The following is a 23,074-nucleotide window of genomic DNA, read 5'->3' on the forward strand; positions in this document are numbered from 1 at the left end:
TTGTTTGAATATGCATTAAAGTGACAAAGGTAATCCTTGCCAAAGTGTGCCCTAAAACAATAACTATTTAAATGGGTAACCGATGCAGTCTAGCAAGTCCAGTCAATAGATATGATATTATGGAATCTCGCATTTTTTTTAGCAACCGCTCCTAATGCGCACAGTATCTGAATCATCTCATAATCTTTATTTTTAACAGCGCTAATTATTAAATTATAAATATATGTTGCCAGCACATGTATCTCGATACCGATCAACCCCGTAAAAAGATTTTGTTTTTTTTTTAAGCTAATTACCAACGAAAATAATATGGCATTATAGACTACGTTTCATATTATTCATATAAAACGATATAAAATGAGAACCAGCATAATTAAATACATTTCTTTGTGGTCCCAAGTTGGGCGCCATTACGATCGTTCTCATAATTTTCTTGATTCACATCAGCAAATTACAGTCTATTTGTGGATGATATAACAAATCAATTGTACCGTCTTTGTGATATCCCCTTGACGAATAAGTACCTAATTTATGAAATTGGGGAGCCGACACGTGTACGATCTGCGTCGTACAGACTTTCAAGGACATATCTTTCCCTAATTTATTTCATCCATACAAATACATCAATTATAATACCGAACAGTACTTGAAAAGATCTCACCCCTTCGAAAAACGATTTTAACAAACATTCGCAATTGTTAAAAACGTTATTAAGTGACCCCTCGCATTTACTCACACATGGACAGTGTACAGATCATATTTGTGTGCGTAATTCCGCAGCATCTCACACATAGGACACCTGTATGCATATATTAGTGCTTATATATGTGTGCGTCAGTTCTCGAATGTTCTGTGTTCCGCGTGTTATGATTGGTCGCTTGCAGGGGAGCTAGCCTCCCACTGCATCTAGATGCGCATGTCCTAAGGGTAGGTACGCCGGGTGCAGCGTACCTCCATCGATCATTCGACCATTAGTCATTTCCTGAGTAACACACCTTGATTTATTGCTCCATAAAAATATTTTTTAGTTGGTGTTTCTTTAAAATGTAGTTGATTTTGATAAGCGGTAGTGTTGTTCGAGCTCTGGTGACGCAGTTTGCTGAATATACAGGTAAGATTTAGCTGATTTTTAGGGATTTTTTTGGACTTGTTTCATTTTGGGTTGTCCTTTGTTATAAATTCAGTGATTTAATTTTCTTTTGGGTTGTGAGTGCATTTCTTATTCGTTGTAGCTATTAAAGTCAATTTTATTTAGCTTTTCCGGTCGCGAATTTCTGGTCTGTTTGAATTTTCTTTGTCTAATTAGGTCTTTGTCCATCTTAATATTCGGAATCAGTTGCAAAATTTGTTGATAATTTCCTTATACCTTTTACATTTAGAATCGGTGTCTATATTTGCTACAAGCTACAATCGTTAATCATGGTACTTACGCGTCCAATCTGCCTTTAGGTGGAAAAAAACCTAAGTTTATTATTCCTTTTTTTCGTGACAATTAGGTTCAAACCCACGTGATTTCGCATATTTTCTGACCAAAACCCCAATTTGTCCTGAAATTAAAACTCTCATACATTTTCACAAAAAGCGTATCTCCATATTTAATTTCTGCCGATGGTAACGGGGTGGACACGGGAAAATCGATACTCCAGGTCGCTAACGCGCATGTCCTAGTCTATTTAGGTCCGTCTGGAACACATATAGGTATCCAGTGTATCTGTACTAACTACCCACCCACTGCTCGCCCCACGCCACCCTATCCTGCCCGCCCGCCCGCCGCCCGCCCGCCGGGAATCGGGCAACAGGGCGGATATTACGTACTTGAGCTTTTGCAAATGAAAGGAAATTTTGCAGTTATTCTAATCAAGTAGTTATTTTGTTTTACATTATCAGCGATACTTTATGTAAATTAGTTATATTGATTATAATGATTTGAAGGCGCTTTGTGAAAGATGATTCGTAATGATGCTGGTCGGTAATGAATTGTTCCAATACACCGGTTCCTTCATCAATTTGTTTGAAACCTAAACTTATTATAAATCTTTTATAAAATATTGAATTCGTATTCATTTTTTTTACTTTTGACTTGTTCTGATGATCACACTTACTTGACTCCCCTCGGACGTTACAAACCACTTAAATATAATACATAGGCACGCTACTTAACTAAGGTATTTTTTCCGAAAAACGTGTGTTATCATGTCTCAATCGATATTAATTTCCGTCGGGGGTTGAACCCGCACCACGTGACTTAAGATCTTATCCGCCATCTTAACTGAACATTCTGGTCTTTGTTTAAATCTCTTCTGATTATTTAATTCAAATCGAGTATCGCTTAATCAGAGACGAAAATTAGTTATTACGTAATGAATTAAAACTTTCCATTCCTGAAATTTGCCCTTTCAAATTTCAAATTTCAAATATCAGAGTTCACTCCGACTCATTACGGAACGTTCTTTGTTCGGTTGCATAACGGGTTGCCAAACAAGATGGCCGACGCGAAATCGATATCGTTGCATCACGGCGCATGCTCTAAACTGTAGTTACGCGGCGTGGGGGGGCGTGGGGCGACGCAATGGCGGATGCACAAGCTGAACAATGTTGCTTCTTACCAAGTGAGCCAAGCTTTTTCATGTAACACGCGATGTTGTAGTAATAAGTGTTAATAGTTGCATTATTTAGTGTTTTAGTGTTTGTTTTAACATGGAGTTTAATTAGGTAAGTGATTACTGCATTAGGGCGGGCGTTCGTCATAATCATTACAGTTTTGTCTATATGAGACAAAGTTGACCTGACTTATCGCTGTACAGATATTGTGTGTATTAATTAGGCAGTTTTGGCAAGGCGATGTCTAGTTTTAAATGTACGCGTTTTTTTTTTTCTTGAAAGTAGACAGACAGATTAAAATACACGTCTCAAATGCTATCCCACTCATAACGTAAATTAGACTTTAAAATTGTAGCGGTCTTTTAATTCGTATTATTTTTTGGATCTTCAGTTACGTTTATTGAAAAAGTATTATGAGTGAGAGAATTTTGAGTAGGCTGTTCATGGCATCGCATTAATTTGCGTTCGTTGTAATGACGGATGGCGTAAAGATATCACTTAATACAATTTTGATTTTGTCTTTTGTTAAGTCTTTTAATGCAAAACGTAACAACCTTCGAGATTTAGAGTTATACATTTCTGTCATTTAGGGACCGTATGGAGTTAAATTAGGTATACTCTTACCTTGAAGACTGTAATTAATTTAATTTGTCTTACAATTTTGTTACTTTTTTATTTTAAACAAATTACATCCGATTGATATATAATGAGTAGGTTACAGCGTCACAGGTAAGAGAGTTGCATTCACAGCGCATGCGCTAGACTCAGGTGCTACGTGGCCTCAACCAACGTAATGGCGGATGCGTACGCTTTAACTTGTTGCAATCAAACCGAGCTTTTCGATAGACCCCGCGATGTATAAATTCAGTAATTAAGTGTTTTAATAACATTATATTGTTTAATTAGCTAGTCCGTAGAGGAACTTAGATTTCAAATTCGTGTTTAGGAAGTACGTTTTGATACATTCGTTTCGGTGGTTTTTTTTAAATTCAAATCCCTTTATCAATTTATAAATTACTCCATTAATCAAAACAGGGACAGAACTTCACATCTCGTAACATTTCACAAAGTTCTTTGTTCGGTTGCATAACGGGGTACCAACCAAAATGGCGGCTATAAAATCGATAGCGTTGCATCACGGCGCATGCCCCAAACATACGCCGCGTGAAGTGTCGTATGCAAACGCGGAAACTTGTTGAAATTGAATCAAGTATTTTACCACGCGGTGATTAAATCATAGAATATTATTGTGTAGTTCAGTAATTAATTGGCGGATTGAAATAAATTAGATATGACATGTGAAGATGGAGGTTTTATGCGATTTATTTCTGGTCTCTGTGAACTATTGAGGACTTTAGAAGGTTACATTTGATAGCTACTCAGGTATATACAACAGGGTTTCTAAATTTTATATTACATTTTTCCGTGATAATATAATTTGTAGTGGTGGTTTAAACTTGGTGGCGGTGAAGGGAGGGGGGCGGGCGGGTGGATGATACTATGACTGACTATTTATTGTTTTTTTTGACGTTCAAGTTATTTCTTTGTCATCTTATATCCTGACTTGGGTCAATAAATTTTGATGATACCCAAATGGTATAAACGACATCGTGGGCGAAACCGTGGGCGAAAGCTAGAGTAAACATTCTTTATTTAGAAGTTCGTTTTTTACAAAGATAAGACATAATCAATGATAACGTTTGTAGCGCGCATGTCTATACTTATAGACACCTACTTATATTTTTATTTGTTGCTGATTCCCGAAGGCTGTTATCAATAGCCTTTTCTTCGTTAACCGTCTCCAATTACGGACGCGTCTAGTGATACGGGGTTTTGTTTGAAGACTTATTAGATAGGTAACCTTTTTGTAAATTTATTTCTTGTTAATTAGTTACCGTTAGGTTATGAAAGTTTAATATTTTGTTGCTATTTATAAACCTTGTATTTAACGATTCGCTAAAAAAAGGTCTTGGAATTATTGGGAATTTTCAAAAAAAAATGCCATTTAGGACTGTATTTTTTATTAGAGATTCGGTTGCGTAGGAAGATACTTCACTTGGTTTTAAATATTGTATCTTGTTTTTACAGCAAGCGGGAGAATTGACCTGAGCTATATTTTTTGGAACACTAAGCATTACCTTTTCTCTAACATATTTAAGCTACAAATCCTAATTTGCCTTTGACTTGCTTTACTGACTTCGTTTATGATTTTGCCATTCTCATACATTTTCTCCTTCCTCTCAGAGTTCGACCAACAGTACCGCTTCCACGCCTCGTTGCTGGGCAAGCCTGAGCTTCCATCTTGGCTCCGGTACATCTACAGCGGCAGGCATCACTCAGGGTTCATCTTCGGGACCCCACCCAGAGGCAGCCACGGCCCTATTACGGTAAGTTTTTAAAACTGAAAGTTGGAAAAAGGTTATATTTTGGAATCATGATTAGCTTAATAAACTTTTATTTTTTAGACTTTTTTTGTGGTGTTTTATCTCGCTTTTTTATATAGCCCCAGTAGGTTAGCACCGAATAGGAGTCTTTTGTCATGAGCTGACGAGGTGATGATCTTGTGAGTCACGCTTATCAATATACAGTATGCGAGATAGCAGGGAATCATTTTTGGAAAAAAAGTCGATTTATAGATTATGTCGATTTAATTCAAGAGGAAACAATACAAGGCTAAATAGTGAGCTTTCTTGATTGGACCATCGTTTAGTATCCTGTGAGAATAAATCAATTTTCAATATCATTTTTTTTGTCAGATGAAGACTAACATTTATTAAAATTATTCTTCTTCTCTATCTTTTTTTCTGAATTTTACGTTTCATATTCGAACGAGTCTCATCAAAAATTTCCTTTTTTGTTTTCCTAGATTGAGATAATAGGGCTGAACCGACAAGACTATGAAACGCGGCGGGTCCTGCTCACGCTAGCAGTAGATCAGAAGGAGAAGATGGCGAGGCATGAGGTCGAGCTCAAGATAGACAACCTGAATGTAGAAGACCTGCTGGATGAGCACAAGTAAGTTTATCTTTGCATAATATATTCAACCTCGGGAGTTAGTTCAGGTACGCTATACAGCTGATGCAGTAGTCTCAGTATGGGCCCAGGTTTAGCTGGTCAAAACTTTTAGAGGTTACTTGGGGTATTTACATTGTAATTATTTAATCAATCAATCTGTCTGGACTCCTGACTCTGTATCCACTGATGGGCTACTTCCTAAGTTGTACTACAGCGCTCAGTCCGTCTACCTCATCCAAACCGAACCAATCGTACAAAAAAACTTTCTTTTTAGGATGACCCGCCTGAAAGACATCCTACGTACTAAACTATGGACTGAGAGTAATGGAGATCTCTACGCGACGTTCCTGGCATCTGCTATCGACTTAGGCGCGAGACTGCCTTTGAAGCCCAGTGATGGGGAAGGGTAAGTTGTCGACCCTGTACCTCTTAATCTTTATCCCCTGTTCCTTACCCTATACCCCTTACCATACTCTGTACCCCTTACTCTTTAGCCCTCACCCTCAACCCCGTACCAATTACCTTTTACCCCTCACCCTTTTACCCTTACCCTTTACCTCTACCTCTTACCCCTTACCCCCCCCACCCTTTACCCCTTACTCTTTACTCCCCACCCTTTACTAGTCTCTATGGTCTCTACTCCATTCTCTACTTAGTACTAAATAGATTTTTCTCTCTCAGGTTAGTAGTCCGCCTCGGTAGTACGATGCCCTTCTCCATCGAGCTGAAGCGTCTCCGGGAGGAAGTCAGACCACTCTCTCGTCTGCCGAGCTGCCCTAGGGAATACAAGCGGACGACGGTGGAGCGACTCTTCAGGGATGCTGGCTTGACCTTGGATTGGTGCAGTTTTGAACTGGTAGGGATTCAGGGGTTTTAGTTTTCTTACTGATGTTTCAAGGTTTTTTTTTGTGAAATAGTGAGTGGTAAATTTTGCTACAATGATTTATAGGTGCATCAAGAAAATACATGGGATAGAATAAATTATTTTTCCTTAATCTTCACCTACCAATACTTATGTCATACCTTCCTCTTAAATATTAAACTTTAAAACAAACTTGTTCTCGACAAACAACAATTCTCGAATACCACTCTTTTTGCACTACAAATCCATTTTATATTAAAACCATCCAGTACAACACCATCTACAAGGAGCGCTCGACCTTACACCTTGAATACCTGACGGAGGTGCCCAACACCAGCAAGTCTGCCAAATCCTTTAAGGCGCTGGACACACGCGAAGCCTGGACTGCTCCTAATAAGGTAGGTTCATTCACGTTTGGTGATGTTAATGATAAAGACTTCGCTATGGTCAATGTGCTAATAAATATTGATAAAGGGTTAGGTTTTTCCTTAAAACCAAGAGAGATTTTGGAATGGAAATCTTTTAATTTTCCACGTTTGGTGCTTTTTATGAAATGAGCTTCCTTATGGTCAATGTGCTACTATTGAAAAGAATTATATTTTTTCCCAAAAAACAAGACAGATTTTGGAATGGAAAACGTTTAATTTTCCTTTGTAGATAATTTTTTCAAATTAAATCTTTTTCAAATTAATCACAAAAAATAAAAACTGTAAACCAAAAAATATGCTTTCGAATGGTAAAAAATTTGCTTCTTCAAACCCTGCCAAAAAAAGAACAGGCTGTACAGTTACCAGTTACCTCTTACAGGACCTTGTATTTCTTGCACATTTTCTCCAAGAGCCCTTCTTTTCTCCAGGAATCCCTACCATCCCGCAGCTACGGCAAGCTGTTGACAGCAGCAGTGCTAGTCCCCATGACGCTCATGCTGCTATGTGTGACCGCCCTTACAGCCGCCGTGTGCGCTCTGCATGCTACCGTGTAAGTGGGCTTTTATAGATTTGCGGTACCGAAATAATTTGGATATTTACAGTTCATCAGATTATATACTTCTAAAGCACTGAAACGAAACGTTAAATTTGAAATGGTGCTTAAATTTACCCTTTTTTTCAAAACCGTACACACTGTACATAGTATTCTTTTAAATTATAGACGCATACATTTACTAAAGTTAAATTTCAGGCTTATTGTAAACTGTCCCGTGCAAAATTTATACAGAAAAGGCAAGACATTTTTTTTTAAATATCTTTATACTTCAGTCGAGAAATATTCCTATACTTATATTGTTTTATGATTTATTTACTTTTCAGTCGTGACCCAGAATCAGAATATTTTCTGGACAATATATTTCATATCTGTATTGATTATAGAAATAGAAGGTTCGAAGTATTTTTTTTTATTACTTGTGGTAAATAACTAACAATACTAAAATTAGCTTTTCCTCAAATATTACTAATGACGTATTTCCAACTAAACGTCTTTTTACATACCTATGTGACCTTATTCGAATACTTGCATTCAGACGGATATTTTTTTTATGAATCAGTTTTATTTTATTAATTGTTTACCCACATTACTAATTAGGTGTTATGGCGTATTCGTTTTGTCTAACAGGAAAACTAAAAATATAAAATTAATATACATGTTTATGAAAAAGAATAGTCAAGCGCTAGTCTTGCGACACCGAGGGTTCGCTTGCTTGCGGCACAGATATAATTAAGAAAAAAGAATTAGTCACCCATCAAATTAATGACCTTACCAATCTAAGATTAAACTTTATTTTTATTGAGTATTAGTTGTTATAGTGACAACAGACATACACACATCGTTAAAAATTTCAACTAGTTACCGTTCATGACAGACAGCAGCACTTTAATATTAGGTTTCCTTAGAGTTCAGAACCCTAAAAACCTATTTGGATAAACAATACCCAATCACTTAGCGCAATGTTAAATGATCGGGTATTTATAACTCGACTTGCCAAAAAGGGTGTGTGTCCATGTTTGTATATACGGGACTGTCCAAGTTTGTAAATAAGTTTTTGTATAATTAAGTACCACTAAAACTTCTAAATACCTTAATCGACCAAAGTCGGTTTTACATCAAAATGTGTACGTTGTCTATTTGTTAAAATTCTAACAGCACTCAGAGTTAGAGTTAAACTGGCTATACTAACCATTAATCTTGCAGAAAAATTATAAGATCTGCAACTATTTTACAATTTTCTCTTTATCGACTAATACAGTCAGTCAAAGCTTCAACTTTAAGATATTAAAAATTAATCATAAATAAATAATATTTCAGAGCACACAAATCAAAGGTTGAAATGTGTCGTTACGGTACTGGCAACACTGAACAGACGCAAGTGGCTGACAACACTAGCACGAAGAGTCTTGGAGTCAGGTATGTGAATGACGCTGATAAATCTAACTAGGGAGACAACCAAAATTGCAATAATAATAAACTAATTAATCTGGTTTATTCCATTTTTATCCTTACTGAACCAAAAATATTTAATAGATTGTCCAAATAGAAATTACCTCACAAATACACAAATTCGCAAATTAGAAGTAATCCCATTTTACTTCTAATTTGCGAATTTAAAATTAGCTAAACGCAAAATCATTTATATCAAACAAAGCTATTTCTTTCCAGTCCAAACAACAGCCTGGCTCGCCCTTACAGCCCGAAGTCTTCCACCAACCTCGCGAGCAGCTACAACCGCCCGCAGCCACCACCATACATGGGCTCCGCCACCAACTCGCTCCACCACCGCAAGTCTTCAGACATCACCCCGTCAACGAGCTCCCACACACCCGAACACAACCGCACACACCTTCTAGAAGAATCCCTCAAACTCCTCAACGAAGCCAAAATCACAGGAGAATTTGATATCAAAAATCCAATAGTAGATCTTAACGATGGTTCTGAAGATTACGTTCCCATCAAACCGGATCAAACTGGTTATGTGTCCATGAAACCGGACTTGGATGATATTGATGTCCCTGATTTGGCTAAGTTTGGGATTTCTGGGGGCATCTGACATGAGGCCTCGGCGGACGGTGAGCCGCCGGTCAAGACCTGGTTCTGTTAAGGCAACAGAAACAGGCTGATTCAACTAAGAATAGGAATGGATGATCGTATAAGTCAGTAAAACACCAAAATTAACCAAAATTACACGGAAAATGGGAAAAATAAAATTTTGAAGTTCTTAATAACTTGAGCTTAATGAATTGACTCTTCTTATAAACCAAGTCTCTTTTGATGAAGTTATCCCATAATGTAAGGAAATAAAATATAAGGAAAGAGAGTAATAAATCTTATGGATGAAACAAACTCTTGGATTGCAATCAAAGCAGGTAATTCCTATTCTTAGTTGCAAATTAAAACAGCATAAATAGACAGTAGTTTTTTGATTTTTCAGTAAGCTAGAAGAATGGTTAACGGAGTACGCAAATAAAACGATCTAAAATCAAACAATTCAAAAAAAAAAAATTAAATTAAACAGAAAAACTAAAAAACCTTTAGATCTGCTATTGCTGAGTAAATACACCTTTTGAACTACATAATACTGAAAGTAACTACTGAAAAGAAAAAAAAATGCCTGAATTTCAAACTTTGAAAAATGTCGACATGATTCAGTAGTGCGGGCTCCGTTAACACATTTCTTCTATTTTTAATTTGCGAGTTTTTAGGGCAACTTTGCAGGAAATGGATCGTAAAATGTTGGCAAATCACGAATCACACAAGAGCTTTGGGTATTTCAGTATTACTATAACTGAAATACTCAAATATGATTCAGAAAATATCATATAACAAACGTTGTTGTATAATGTGAAAAATAAGGTCAATTTATACTAAAGCAGGGGCAAAATACATCTAAACGTCTTCGTCAAACGTCAAACGTCGTAACTCGCGGTAATATCTGCTGTGAAAAATGAACCTTACATCGTTAAATTAAAGTTGAATTTGCTCTTAACAACAAAGTGCAACTGAGACTCTAACACAAGTATCAACTCGCACCAATATCTGCGATGAAAAAATATCAGCTTTATGCTGTTAAGTTAAAGTTGCAATTCCTATAACACCTTTAAGATTGCCAAATTTCGACAACCTACTTTAATAACAAATGCCAATCCGCAACAAAGTTTGCGATGAAGAAATCTCAGCTTTATGCTGTTGAGTTAAGGTTCAATTTTGCTGTAACACCTCTTGATTGACGTAATTTGACACTGCTTTAGTACCAATTGCCTCAAGTCCTGTTCGGTTATCAAGATTTTCACTAATAACCGTGTATATATTTTAATCTTAAACGCAGGCATTATTAAGGGCCGATTTCATGATTACAAATAAACGGGATCAAAATAGACTCGTTGCTGAATAAAATCTCAATAGCTTAAAAAACATTAAAAGTTGATACGGGCTCACTGCGGTTGGTCTTCGCAATGGTCACCATAGTCAACACCAAGACCTCACCATTGCTTTTAAATATCTCGACTGTCATACGTTTATCTTTGTCAGTCCTTTATTCATTACTATACTGTTACCTTGATAAATTAACTTAATCAGTCGCTTTGATCTAAGATTTAGTAATTTGTGAAATTGGCCCTTAACTACTTAGAGTAATATAGCTCGTAATCACTTAGGAATAAGGTATAAAATGCCGTAGCTTCGTTACCTAAATAAAGTTAGTTGACGAAACTGCGGTATTCTTAGGTTATTTAATACTAGACAACCAACTAAAATATACCTCAGATATATATTATTTAGTCTAAGTAAGCATAATGGATTAGTGTGTGTAGCATTACGTCACAAAAAATAAACATGACCGATCAGATCTCTATATTACATATAAAGGCTAGTCATAAAAATAGTACAGTAAGTAAAAAAGAAAAAAAAAGAAAAAAAAAATACAAAAAATATAAAAAGCAAAAAAAAAAACAGAAAAGGTAAGTATTGAATTTGTCTGAAACTAAGTCAAAAGAAAGAATACAAAACGGATTTCTAATTAAAACCAAACTTACACGAAAAAAAAGCAAAAAGCCAGTCTAATAAATGAACCTACAGCAGTCAAATATTCGAAAGTCACATTGAACTGTAATATAACACAAACTTAAAATTCAATCAATTTTGAACAAAACAAATTCATACTTACCTAAAGGCATTATTAACCTCATTCGCAAACGCGATTTTCAACGTCTTTAAAAAGCATTCAAAAGCTTTCCAGTTTATTTGTTCATCAACTTTAACGCCTTAATTACCGAACTACCAATTAAACATTGCTCAAACAAAAAAATCTTCAATGATTTGTGAACGAACACTCTGGAAAGCATTTTTACGATTTGAGCGCTTTTTAAGCGTCGCCAAAAAGCGTCGGTGTTAATGAGGGTTTAATAAGCCTTTTCAGGACGGGGACATTTTCATGGACTTTCTCCGGATCGTGGGAAAGGGGCTCGTGGACTTTCCCCGCCCTGGGGAAGGTGGAGTCATGCCTATTGGCTAAGATTACCGGAATGACTCATCCTTCCTTTAAACCAGGGATACTGGGCCGTGAATCCAACTATCGCTACCCCAGGTCCCGAAATAGGATGGTGTTTCACTCGGGTTAAACATATTTAAGTTAGGTATATGACGGTAGAACAAACTACTTGTTCGTATACCTACTTATCAGCATGGGATTAATTCTTATTTTACTAGGAACTACTCTAGATGTAGAAATAACTCTCATTATAGGAACATTATAGTTAAGGAAAAAAAATGTACATACATTTCACTTAAGTCAAGTTAGAAGATAATTAATTAGTACGTAAGTACGAGAATACCTATCTATGTAAATAAAGGATTCTCTAATTGCAGTTTCAGATGTTTCTGAAAGTTAAATAAGGGTTAGATTTATAAGAGAAACAGGATTATATGGTCCGCACTAGTAGTATAGGTTAAGCTGTCAATGGCAGGCATTAGTTTTTAATGTACATAGGTAAATGAAAACAATACTTCACTGTTAATAACTGGTACTTATAGTAAATATACTACCACCATATTCGTTATAGTACTTTAGCACCAATGCTACCTTCTATACCAATACTTAGATCAGTCTTTAAATGTCCCACTGCTGAGCAATGACCTCTTCCCATAAAGAAACGGTTAGGCCATTCATAATTAAGACTTGTATTTAAAAAGCCACTTTCTATCGAGTGTCGAAAAGTTTCCCCAAGACATGCAAGTCGTAAGCAACATCAATTCAAGATAAGATCGTATTCCTTTTTAAAAGGCTGGCAACACACTCGTAGCTCCTCTGGTATTGCCAGTCCGTGGGCCGCGGTAATCGCTTAACATCTGGCGATCTGTCTGCCCGTATGTCACTATCTCAGAGAAAATGAATAACACAGTAGCGACTTAAAAAATAAATTGTCAACGTAAAAATAAACGTCTATATGTACCATCTATCTTGAAACGGGTGAAACAGTGATTTGCAAAAACGAAGTCAGAGTAACAAATTCCATTTCGACAAAAAGTCTTAACATCTTTCTAAAAACCATCGGAGTACAACATCTTATTTCGTCTAATCCATCGGAGCTTAGCAACAGCTTTTCATCAATGCCAAGTCATTATTGACTAAATAGCAAAAGGCATAATATTGAGGTTCCTCATTGAAGAAGGTTTGACCGTCTTGTAAGATAAGCAGGGCGCTAGTCTCCGCTCTCACTGGACAAGAAGAAACGCAAGGCTTTCGCTCACCAATGGGATCTTAAACAGACTGTTGAAAAATCACCAAAGAGCCTGAAGTTTCTAAGTCAATACAATTACAGAAATCAATACTGTAGTCAAGTTATATAACAAATATCATCTTGTTATTCTTAAGGTACCATTCGTAAGGGCGATTATTTAGCGTTGTGTTTTAAAAAGCGTTTTAGTAACAGCTGAACATTTGAAACTTAACAACCTAAAGCCAGACGCTAAAAACACCACACTCGGTTTCATAAAGATCTCGCGTTTGAAAGCGCTACCTTATAAACATCGTAACTTACTGTAGAATGCATTCGTTCCATTCTAACGGTTTTTAAATGCGACCTAAAAACGCCATCTATCGTCACGTCTCCTATATTATTCCATCTCTACGGAAAGGCTCATGAACGCTACAGACCACTCTCGTAGCATCTCGTAGCACTTTCTGAGCTAACAAAAATCATTTGCTACGACACAAGAAGACAAGCGTCCTTGCGAATGGGGCCTTTTGATTTGAAAGCGAATAAAACTAGACCATAACATCCAGTTATTAAGGTGTATTATTGTTTATATGTAAATATTTCGACTTGTAGAATACTTGTAATCATAAGTTAAGGAATATACTGTACATATAGCTATAAACATATAAACACAGAGGTACAATTTATTTAGGTATTAATTATCCAAGAAAACTTTAAGTCTGTAGATAAAAAATATATTTTCTAAACTAGGTTAATTATATTTTAGTCGAATAGGCATGAGAGGAGATGAAAGTGGGTCACGAAAAAATAAATAACTGAGTAGTCTGTATATAGTAGATAAAATAGGAGTATTGTACATATATAAAGAATATATTTTTAAATAAGGTCTGATATAATGTACATATAGAAAGGAAGTGAAAACGCGAGTCATGGTGAATAGATGTAAATAACATTTAAGAAAAAAGCTTTGGAAGAGATCTAATATTATAGGATTAAAGTTAGACTAGGTTTATACAGCGTTTTAAATGGACCTTGGTCATATTTAAATTACGTCTTGTGTCCGTGGAGATGACCATCTTTCTCCACATTATATCAACTTAACAACAAATTGGATTGTCGTACAAAATTATTATAATTATCAGCTGATGATAATATGACACTTAAAATATTTTCAGTGTATGTAAATGAACAACTTTTGCCATTAAAAGTTCACTTTGAAAAATGGTTTTAACAAATAATGTCTATCTATTTTAAAAGCTGCCTCTGTGCCTAAGCATCTTTATCCAAGAACACCAGGTAAATTGCAGAAAATACAAAATTAACATCAGCTGATAAAAATAATAATAAAAGCAATAAAATTATATAAAATCGAAATGCATCAAAAAAGAATAGTTTTGCATAACAACAGTTACCTCTCACAATAGGATTGACTCAAATTATTGTTAACATCAGCCAATAACAATATGAAACTTAAAAGACACTTCTGTACGATGAAATAATTAACATCTAAGAAAACAACTAGCTAAACAAAAAAAGTGTTGAAATACAGAACCGCCATCTGCTGCACAAAACAACGCACTGAAATACGCTATTGAATGCTTTAAATAAACAACTAGATCCAAAAAACAAGAACCAAAACTTAAAAAACAATCGCAAACTGATCAAAACGAGTCACTTAAAAAACCACCTTCTACACATTGACATAAAGAACGTAGTCCAATAAACCATTATAAAACAAGTTGATCCTTCCTTACGAATGATCGTCTAAGACCTCAGATCTTCACACATTGTGGACAAATACAGTACTGTATATTATTAGGGTCCGTTTAAGCTCGCTGTATAAATAGATAATAAGTTAGGCAAATAAGTATGTATACAATTTCTCACTCGTGGGGCTATTATCGAGGTTAGTTGTAAAATAAAATTAACACCGGCCTGTACATATAAAAGCGCTGGGGATAGAATATAATCTAGTATAGAAATTAACGTAGGAAAGTAGGTTAAACATTACTCTCTAAGTTACGTTTAAGGGTCTAAACAGACGGATCGCATTTCAACTGCAATCCAACTGCAAATTTGCAGTTCGGATGCAGTTTGAATGCAGTTGACACGACTGCAATAGAACTGACAACCAACCATTACACGACAGCAACCCGACTGCATTTGGACCGCAGGTTTGGTTTGCAGTTGAAATGCAGTCCGTCTGTCGAGAGCCTAAGATCCAACATCTTTGAAACCGAGAAACCGTGCTAGAACACGTTAAGGGTCATTTTCCTGCGTCGCGAACATCTGAAGCAGTTGAGCTAGACAAATCAATGAGGGTAAAATCCTTTGTACGACTCTTGAAATAAATTCGGCTGTTAATTGACATCTAAACATACAAATCGATCTACTGTGGGATATAAGTTACATAGTAAAAAGGGTTGGGGGACAGATAAGCAGTCATTTGGCACAAAAATATCATATTTAAAATTGAATAGAAGCTGGCCCACACGGATCTAGAGAAAAGATTTTTCAAAAGAAGCAATAATATAATCTATAATCTACTACCATACCATCTAAAAGACAATTGCAAGCAAATACCCTGCAATCCTAACTTAATACTATCTTACATGGAGAGACTGTTCTAACCACCAGAACCAATTTTACTAAGCAACACAATATCCCACAATAAGATGATCATAAAACGCCTAACATCAGCTTTCCTATAAAATCAATACCTGTCATAAAAGTCACCATAGCCTGGTATCAAAAATCCAACCAAGCATTAAGGGCAAACGGCAAAAACAAAGAAAACACAACACTACCATCTTTAACTTTTCCTACTTACACCATAACAGGACCAAACCCTTTGTGTAAGCAAGACGGAGTACATACTATATAACAGTGTCTCCCTTCTACATCATCATAAAAATATGACAGTAATAAGATCATCAACTGTCAGGTGTGTTTCAAAAAACAAATACACAAAGCTTTTGGCGAACCCCACAGACTTCTGCTTTATCCAAGCGATTTTTCCACATCGTTAGCAAAGATACAAAGAACTGGGTTGTATGGAAATGACAGGTTTGTCACGTGACGAAATGTCATCTTCATATATTTCAGTTTTATCTATTGTCGTGAATGCAGAAATGTAACTTGGCTTGACAGGCTGTTGATGAAGGGATTACTATATAAATTTATTTCACGAGTCGTATGAAGTGAATTAGATTAATTTAATATATAATGGTAGTATAAGAAGATAAATCTATTTATTTATAATGTAGTATATAAGTAATAGGTCGAACAAATTGCTTTAAGTTTCAGAGATAAACTTAATGAGATGAAAATAATTGAATAATGATTACCAACTTACCTGTTAAGGCATTTTAGAACTTGTATTACGTCAAAAGAAAACGTTAAAACCTCTTTTCGCTTGGAGTAACATCGAATCCACGATACTAACTATTGATGTCTAAATCATAATAGACCTTAAAGCAATGTTCTAAAATCAGAAAATTGAAAAGCAAGTGACACTGCCGATCAAGTGCCAAAAATAACAAAACAGTTGATACTATAACAACTTAAAATCTTACAAAGAATATCTATTTATTACTCGTCATAATCCATCTTTGCAGTAAAGAATAAAAAATAAGATAGTCACTAACTCCAACATCACTAAAAACTTTCTCAAAAGGAAAAGTTAAATACAAAATACAGTAGTTAAAAAAACACATGACCGAACTCGTTAAGGTAACTCTTTGTCACTTAAAGTCATTTTGCAATCGACTTTGGCGGGCATTATCTCATTCATTTGAATAGCTGTACATAGTAAAGGTATAAAAAAAGTATATTTTTCTACGTATGATTAAGTTAGGTATAAAAATAAAGAAAATTATATAAAAAAATATTTATCTGTAAATAAATTTAGTAAGGTTAAAGAGATTATATAATTTACAAAGTATTTTGCAGTTAAGGGTGTAAATAGCAATTCATCGTCATAACATAAAGAAAAGTGGAGTAAAGACCGTTTACGTGGAACCAAACACAAGTTCTAGGTTTAAATAGTCCTGGATTCCTAATAGGTCCTTTAAAACAACTACAAAGGCCTTTGAAGACAAAAAAATGTTATGAAAGAACAAATACTTTGTCTAAATAAAATATAATGAAACGTTCTTATAAAAAAAGAAAACAGGAACCATTTCACTATAAATAGTTCTGGTCGAAAACAATCTTTAGAACAACTAAAAAGTACTTAAATTAGCACAAAAGTCATAATTCTGTTAAACAAAAGTCAATAAGACCATTTGCCAAGATCCTCAATGTACCATAAAATACTTAATTAAGGCCAGTTTCTATACAAATTTTGTAGACATACTAAACATCAGAAAATAATCCCACCTGTCAACTACCTCAGACAAGGGAGCTATAACGCATGAATTTAGACCACACTTGACCTTTAAAGTAACACCCCGGACTATGGTCTAATGAGCTGCCTAGAGCATACAGTACCTGAATACTCTAGGGCCTGTACAAACAGCGGTACCAAAATAAAGCCCTGTGGCTGATAGTAAAAAAAAACAGCCAAGGCTCATTGAAGTCCAGACTATTTTGGCCTGATCATAAAATTTCTAGGAGAGACATTGAAATGTCATCCCATCACCTAGGCCAGCTCATCTGCGAGGCCAGCTCATCTGCGAGTTACAGCTTCAAGGTCCAGTCAACACCTTTGCTCCATAAAACCAGTCCAGTTCCTTGAGAACATGAAACACTTTGATCTCATAACATAACATCACATTCTTTCACCGGTCTATATAAACCATAGAAGCTGTGTTTGACTCGACGGCAACGAAGTCGTGAGCAAGCTCCTCCACAGATAATTGTAAATAATTGTAGTTACTTATAAGCAGAGATAGGAATAAAAGCGATTCTAAGTACCTTTAAGTTATATTATAAGACAGTGCTACGTGCGACATACCAAAGGATAAAACAGTAGATTGTACAGTCTAGTCAGAAATAAGATTAGTTTTAAGGTAATATTAATATACGCACAACGCCGTGTGGTATCGTGGTTCCTTACAATCACTCTCTTGGGCAATTAATACATTTGAATTTTTTATGAGATCGAGATCAAGCTCAGTAATGTTGAAATTAAAAATCGAGTATCTAAAAAATTGCCAATCAATTAATCACATCATTATAATAAGCTGGAATGTTCTTACAACTATACCTTGTCAGGGACTTGTCATTTCCACTAGCCTGCTAACGAACATACAATAAAGACCTTTAAAATCATTAGGACGTGAAACAATAACTATTCAAATCATACTAAATAGTAAGGCAATGATAACGAAACTGCCCGACGAGTTTCACGACAAGCGATCGTGACGAGAAACACCCGATTTACCAACGTTAACACCATGTAAGCAGTTAATTGATTCCAGTTGCTGAAATAACTTTAATAATACCTACCATCTAAAATGAAATAATCTGACTCACAAAATAATCAACAAACTTGAAATAAAACTAAAAGTAGTTAAGTCTTTTTTAAGATCATAGGACTATTATTAGAAACATTTTCGTCATCACTACTTGATCTCGGTTACCTATCTACCTAAGATATCACACGACTGTAAGATTTTAGACACAACCGAATTCCCAAATTCGACTTAAAATTAAGAAGCTCCCAAATCCGCATCTGTCGCTACATAACATCTTCAGGCGTTACAGATAGCATGTAAGTTGACGGTTCCTTAAATTTGAGTCTGGCTTGAGTGCGGTCTTAAGTATAAACTGTGGAGCTAAATTTGTTAGAATCTTCCGACAGATCAAAACTTTTTGGATGCAGTATTCAATGCAATTTATTTGGCCTTGCAACAAATTCTACAACATACAAGGTTTCGGCAATTCAGTACGGTATTATTAAACACATAAAACACCAATATATGAAACAAAAATGAAATTAAAAAATACACTTGGATCAAAAGAACATAATAAAACAACTTCAATATCAAAAATGGCTGCTTTAAAAAAACCTCAGTAGTACATACGTACTAAAATCTATTGTTTGTTGATCAAAAAATTACATGTACACTCTTATACCAGACCACGGTCCGCAGACACAGATATTAATACACCAAAGTGTGAACAAAACATAAATAGATACAACAAAGATTCCATAACCCATATAACGGCGTCACTCACTAGCCGATAACGCCACCGCTCGACTAGTTTTCGAATAAAAACGGAGTTTCATAGCGTGAGAAACACATAACGCCGGGTGAGTTGCGCCGTTTTGGCGTTTATTTAAAACCATGGGTTTTGATCCGTTAGAGGATTAGTTTAACTCGACAGGTTATAAATGTAAATTAACTGTAATATAGGGTATATTATTTTGTATGATTAGATTAACTTTAGGACCTTAATTTAGTGAGATCCGCATTGCTTCTCTTTAGTGTAATGAGGGTGGTTCTGATGCGAGTGGCACATTAGTTAAGTAACGTAACTGCATTGGATTTGTGTCTCTCCAAATGTTATTAAGTAAAATAATAAAAAAAGTAAAAAAAAACAAAAAGTCGAAAAACAAAGAAAAAAAAACAAAAATCACGAAAAATCGCAAAAAATACTTCAGATTTATTTTTGTAAATATGTAAATACATTTTTTGGTTAATGAATGTTTGAATTGACACAGATTTTTATGTTAGTTGTTAATTCCCGTCTAATTAATTAGTTATAGTTTAATTAGAGAAGAGACGATAAGTTGTATGTACATATGAGAGGAAACATGGCTATGCCCTACTATTAGAATATAATTAGTTTAGGACTGGTGTTGAGAGGTTCCAACCTGTTTTATGAGCTGGCCTTTACTTTTTACAATTTCTGATATTATAACAAAAGATCTATTTAAAAGAATCTTAAAAAATCCAGCAAAGAAGTTTAAATAATAAAGGTCTTAACCATCAATCAAATACAAAATAAATCAAATTAGAAATTAACTTATTGCATTCTACCAAAAAGACACCAGCAATATTAATTCGAATGCACCAGAAATGGTTGGATATAAGGAACTCATAGTCAGTTATAACACTTAGGACTACATTGCACAAAATTCTAAGAAATACTATTTCTCAGTACCAGTTTTGAAACAAGTAAATATGTCATTAACAAATTGACAATGGCTAATTTTGGCCTACCATCTCTCATTAAAACTCCAAGCACTACATTAACAGGTTTTAACTCAGTGCACAAAGCATAGAACAAATATTGATCTTACTGGAGTTCCTACAATGTCCGATCATGTACTATGGAGTATTCATAACTTAAAATATACTAAAAGCAAAAGGCGAATCCGAGTCCAATAAAAACTTAATCTAAATCGATTGACACGAAAAGAAAAATCCATATAGATGTCGTAAATCTTAAAAAAAAATGTTACAAAATTTCAGCCGAACAAACTTATTGCACAGTAACATTGCAAGACAATCAAAAGAATCTAAAATGAGAAGAAAAGCCAGCTAATAAACACAGATTAAGAAAACTCCACCAACCGTACTAAATTATACAATACAATATCGTAGTAACAGAACATAAGACATATTTAATAAATTGTACATAATGATAGACTCTGATGGAAATCACTCAAATACGATTAGTAGGTGTCACGTCTCGAAACCTACCATTAGAATAGGTAAATATAACAACTTAAATTATACAGAATGATTGGTAAATTAAATGCTATTGTACATAATTGAAAAGAAAGACCTAAAGGAAAGTACATAGCCTAATTTGAAGGCTACATCTGGAGTTACAACATCAGTTAATGATAATAAAAACGGTCTACAAGAAAGTACATTGTCTAAATAAAGGAAAAGGCAGAATTAATAACATCTAAGGAAATGAGATGGTCCCAACACATGAGTTTGATGTACTAAATCTTGTAGTAAATGGTGCAAGTAACTGGTAACTAAAAACATCTATACAGCGCGAATCATCTCAGCGCAGTTGCCACGCGTAAGAAACAAAACACTAGCACGATTCAATTTTAAAACGTTCAATGACTATACAAACAGTACTGGTACTAAAATAAACTTAAATAACTATATAATAATAGATTTAAAAAAAAAACTAAAAACATACGTTTTTTAAATGTAAATAGTCCAGTCAGTCCAGCCTTGTCATCGGGTTTGAAGTTTCCCTGAAAATTTTAGCCTCTTTTGGCGTATGTTAAAATTGAAGTAAAACTATTTTAAAATGACTTTCTTTGCGGTTATTAATTGCACTGTAACTCGTGTCTTTATATACCTTCTCCTTCTAACATCAACTGCAAAGAACGCGCTTGGGTATTACGTAAGTTTTAAAACTATACACAGCTTATCTCCGCCAACAATTACAATACGCTGTTGGGCTAATATCATGGTTAACAAAGATATCGCTTGTATTGCAACTTACTCAAAAGCTCTAAAGTTTGAAAATAATTTTATTTCAATTAACACCATTCCAAAAGGTTTAAAACATTATTAAATGTATATCACAACTTTACCATCTTAATTTGACTGGACCCTCAAGATACAGGACAATTAAAATGAATTGTGTTATTTAACCACCAATATAAATATTGCAAATGATTTACCATTCATTCTGTATAATAATTAGGTTAAGTATTGAAGTAAATAGAACGCTTGGGCTACTGAGCTAGCTATTAGTTTAGGATGTAGGTAAGGATATTAAGTCTGTACATATAAATAAATCTTCCGCGGCACTCGGGCGCTAATTAATTTTAGACTAGGTTAAAAGAGTATAATAATACTTAATATAAGTTCCTAGTATATAACACAGTTCAATTGATGTTAATGAGTCAAGCCATTCGATACAGGCACGTATCTTAATTCTTGCCGCAATGCTGCCATTGGCCGTCGTGAAATCCAAATCACCTAAACATTTATGCTAGTCAGACAGAATCCACTGGATCAAACATCCAAGGACACTTTTTAACTGTTGTGTCCCTTTTTAGGTAAAATCCTCCTTTTCACGATTCTCTATCTTAGGTCATTTGGTAGCACCCCTCGCGGAAAGCATTAAGATCGTCCCTGATCCCTGCTATCTAAGTTGAACACGGCGGTACCGTCCATCCGCTGGCACCCATTGTGTGGTTTCACAGTTTTTAATCAATATTATGAAAACACCTTCAGTAACCAGTAACAGTCCATCTATCTACTGGTGTCCACTGTATCTTACCTCCACACCACAAGATCAAAAGCGACCTGTTTAAGATCTTTTAAAATGTAATATAACAACATGCCCCAACTTTCACACAACGCCATCTTGTGTCAAACTAAGCATATCTTGTATGTACTAGACAACTGTTAAATCTACTTATATTTATATATATATTTCAAAATACATATATAATATTGATAAATTACACCCAGACACAGAACAAACGATCGTGTTGATCTCACAAACAATTGTCCTCTGTGGGAATCGCACCCACGACCACGATTGCAGTCACTGTCACTAACCACTGGACCAACAGGCCAGTCAAATGTGGTCTTTGTATAGACGAGTGTTTGAGTGGAGTCCGCGTATCAACAACTTACAGTGTAGGATGCCCCCAGCTGGTTAACCGATGATCCGAGAAACGGCCGGTTCGAGCTGAATGCGAAATGCGGTGGACCGGGTGTCGTGACGCAACTTCGCCGTCTATACCTAGCAGAGGAATTCGATATGACTCAGTTAAATCAATTGAAAGTGTTTAGATAAGACGTTGCGATCTTAATAAAAAAGATTGTGGATGGAAACTAATATGATATTAATCCATAGATTAAGGTTAAGTCAAACAAAATTGTACATATTATTGACAATATCAGAAATGAACAATAATTACTTCGTAAGTTATAGTGTTTAAGAATTGATA

At 35.1% G+C, this 23,074-nt stretch overlaps 1 protein-coding gene across 12 annotated transcripts in view; it reads left to right on the forward strand.

Moving 5' to 3' along the window:
* LOC113498984 (alpha-sarcoglycan) overlaps positions 1-15,418 on the forward strand; it is a 30,201-nt gene extending 14,783 nt beyond the window's left edge. For 10 of the 12 annotated variants that reach the window (XM_026879276.1, XM_026879293.1, XM_026879309.1 and 7 more), the window contains 9 exons: positions 4,846-4,988; positions 5,468-5,616; positions 5,891-6,022; positions 6,298-6,472; positions 6,748-6,876; positions 7,335-7,456; positions 7,786-7,854; positions 8,780-8,878; positions 9,131-15,418. In XM_026879276.1, coding sequence (XP_026735077.1) covers positions 4,846-4,988; positions 5,468-5,616; positions 5,891-6,022; positions 6,298-6,472; positions 6,748-6,876; positions 7,335-7,456; positions 7,786-7,854; positions 8,780-8,878; positions 9,131-9,518 — 1,406 coding nt within the window. In that variant the 3' untranslated portion in view covers positions 9,519-15,418. Of the gene's footprint in view, positions 1-2,566; positions 2,610-4,845; positions 4,989-5,467; positions 5,617-5,890; positions 6,023-6,297; positions 6,473-6,747; positions 6,877-7,334; positions 7,457-7,785; positions 7,855-8,779; positions 8,879-9,130 lie in introns of those variants that run through there. The other 2 variants (XM_026879365.1, XM_026879285.1) reach the window with 2 other exon arrangements.
* The last annotated feature ends 7,656 nt before the right edge of the window (positions 15,419-23,074 follow it).

Source organism: Trichoplusia ni, chromosome 1 (genome assembly GCF_003590095.1).
Source record: "Trichoplusia ni isolate ovarian cell line Hi5 chromosome 1, tn1, whole genome shotgun sequence".
In the NCBI taxonomy this organism is placed as follows: Eukaryota; Metazoa; Arthropoda; class Insecta; order Lepidoptera; family Noctuidae; genus Trichoplusia; species Trichoplusia ni.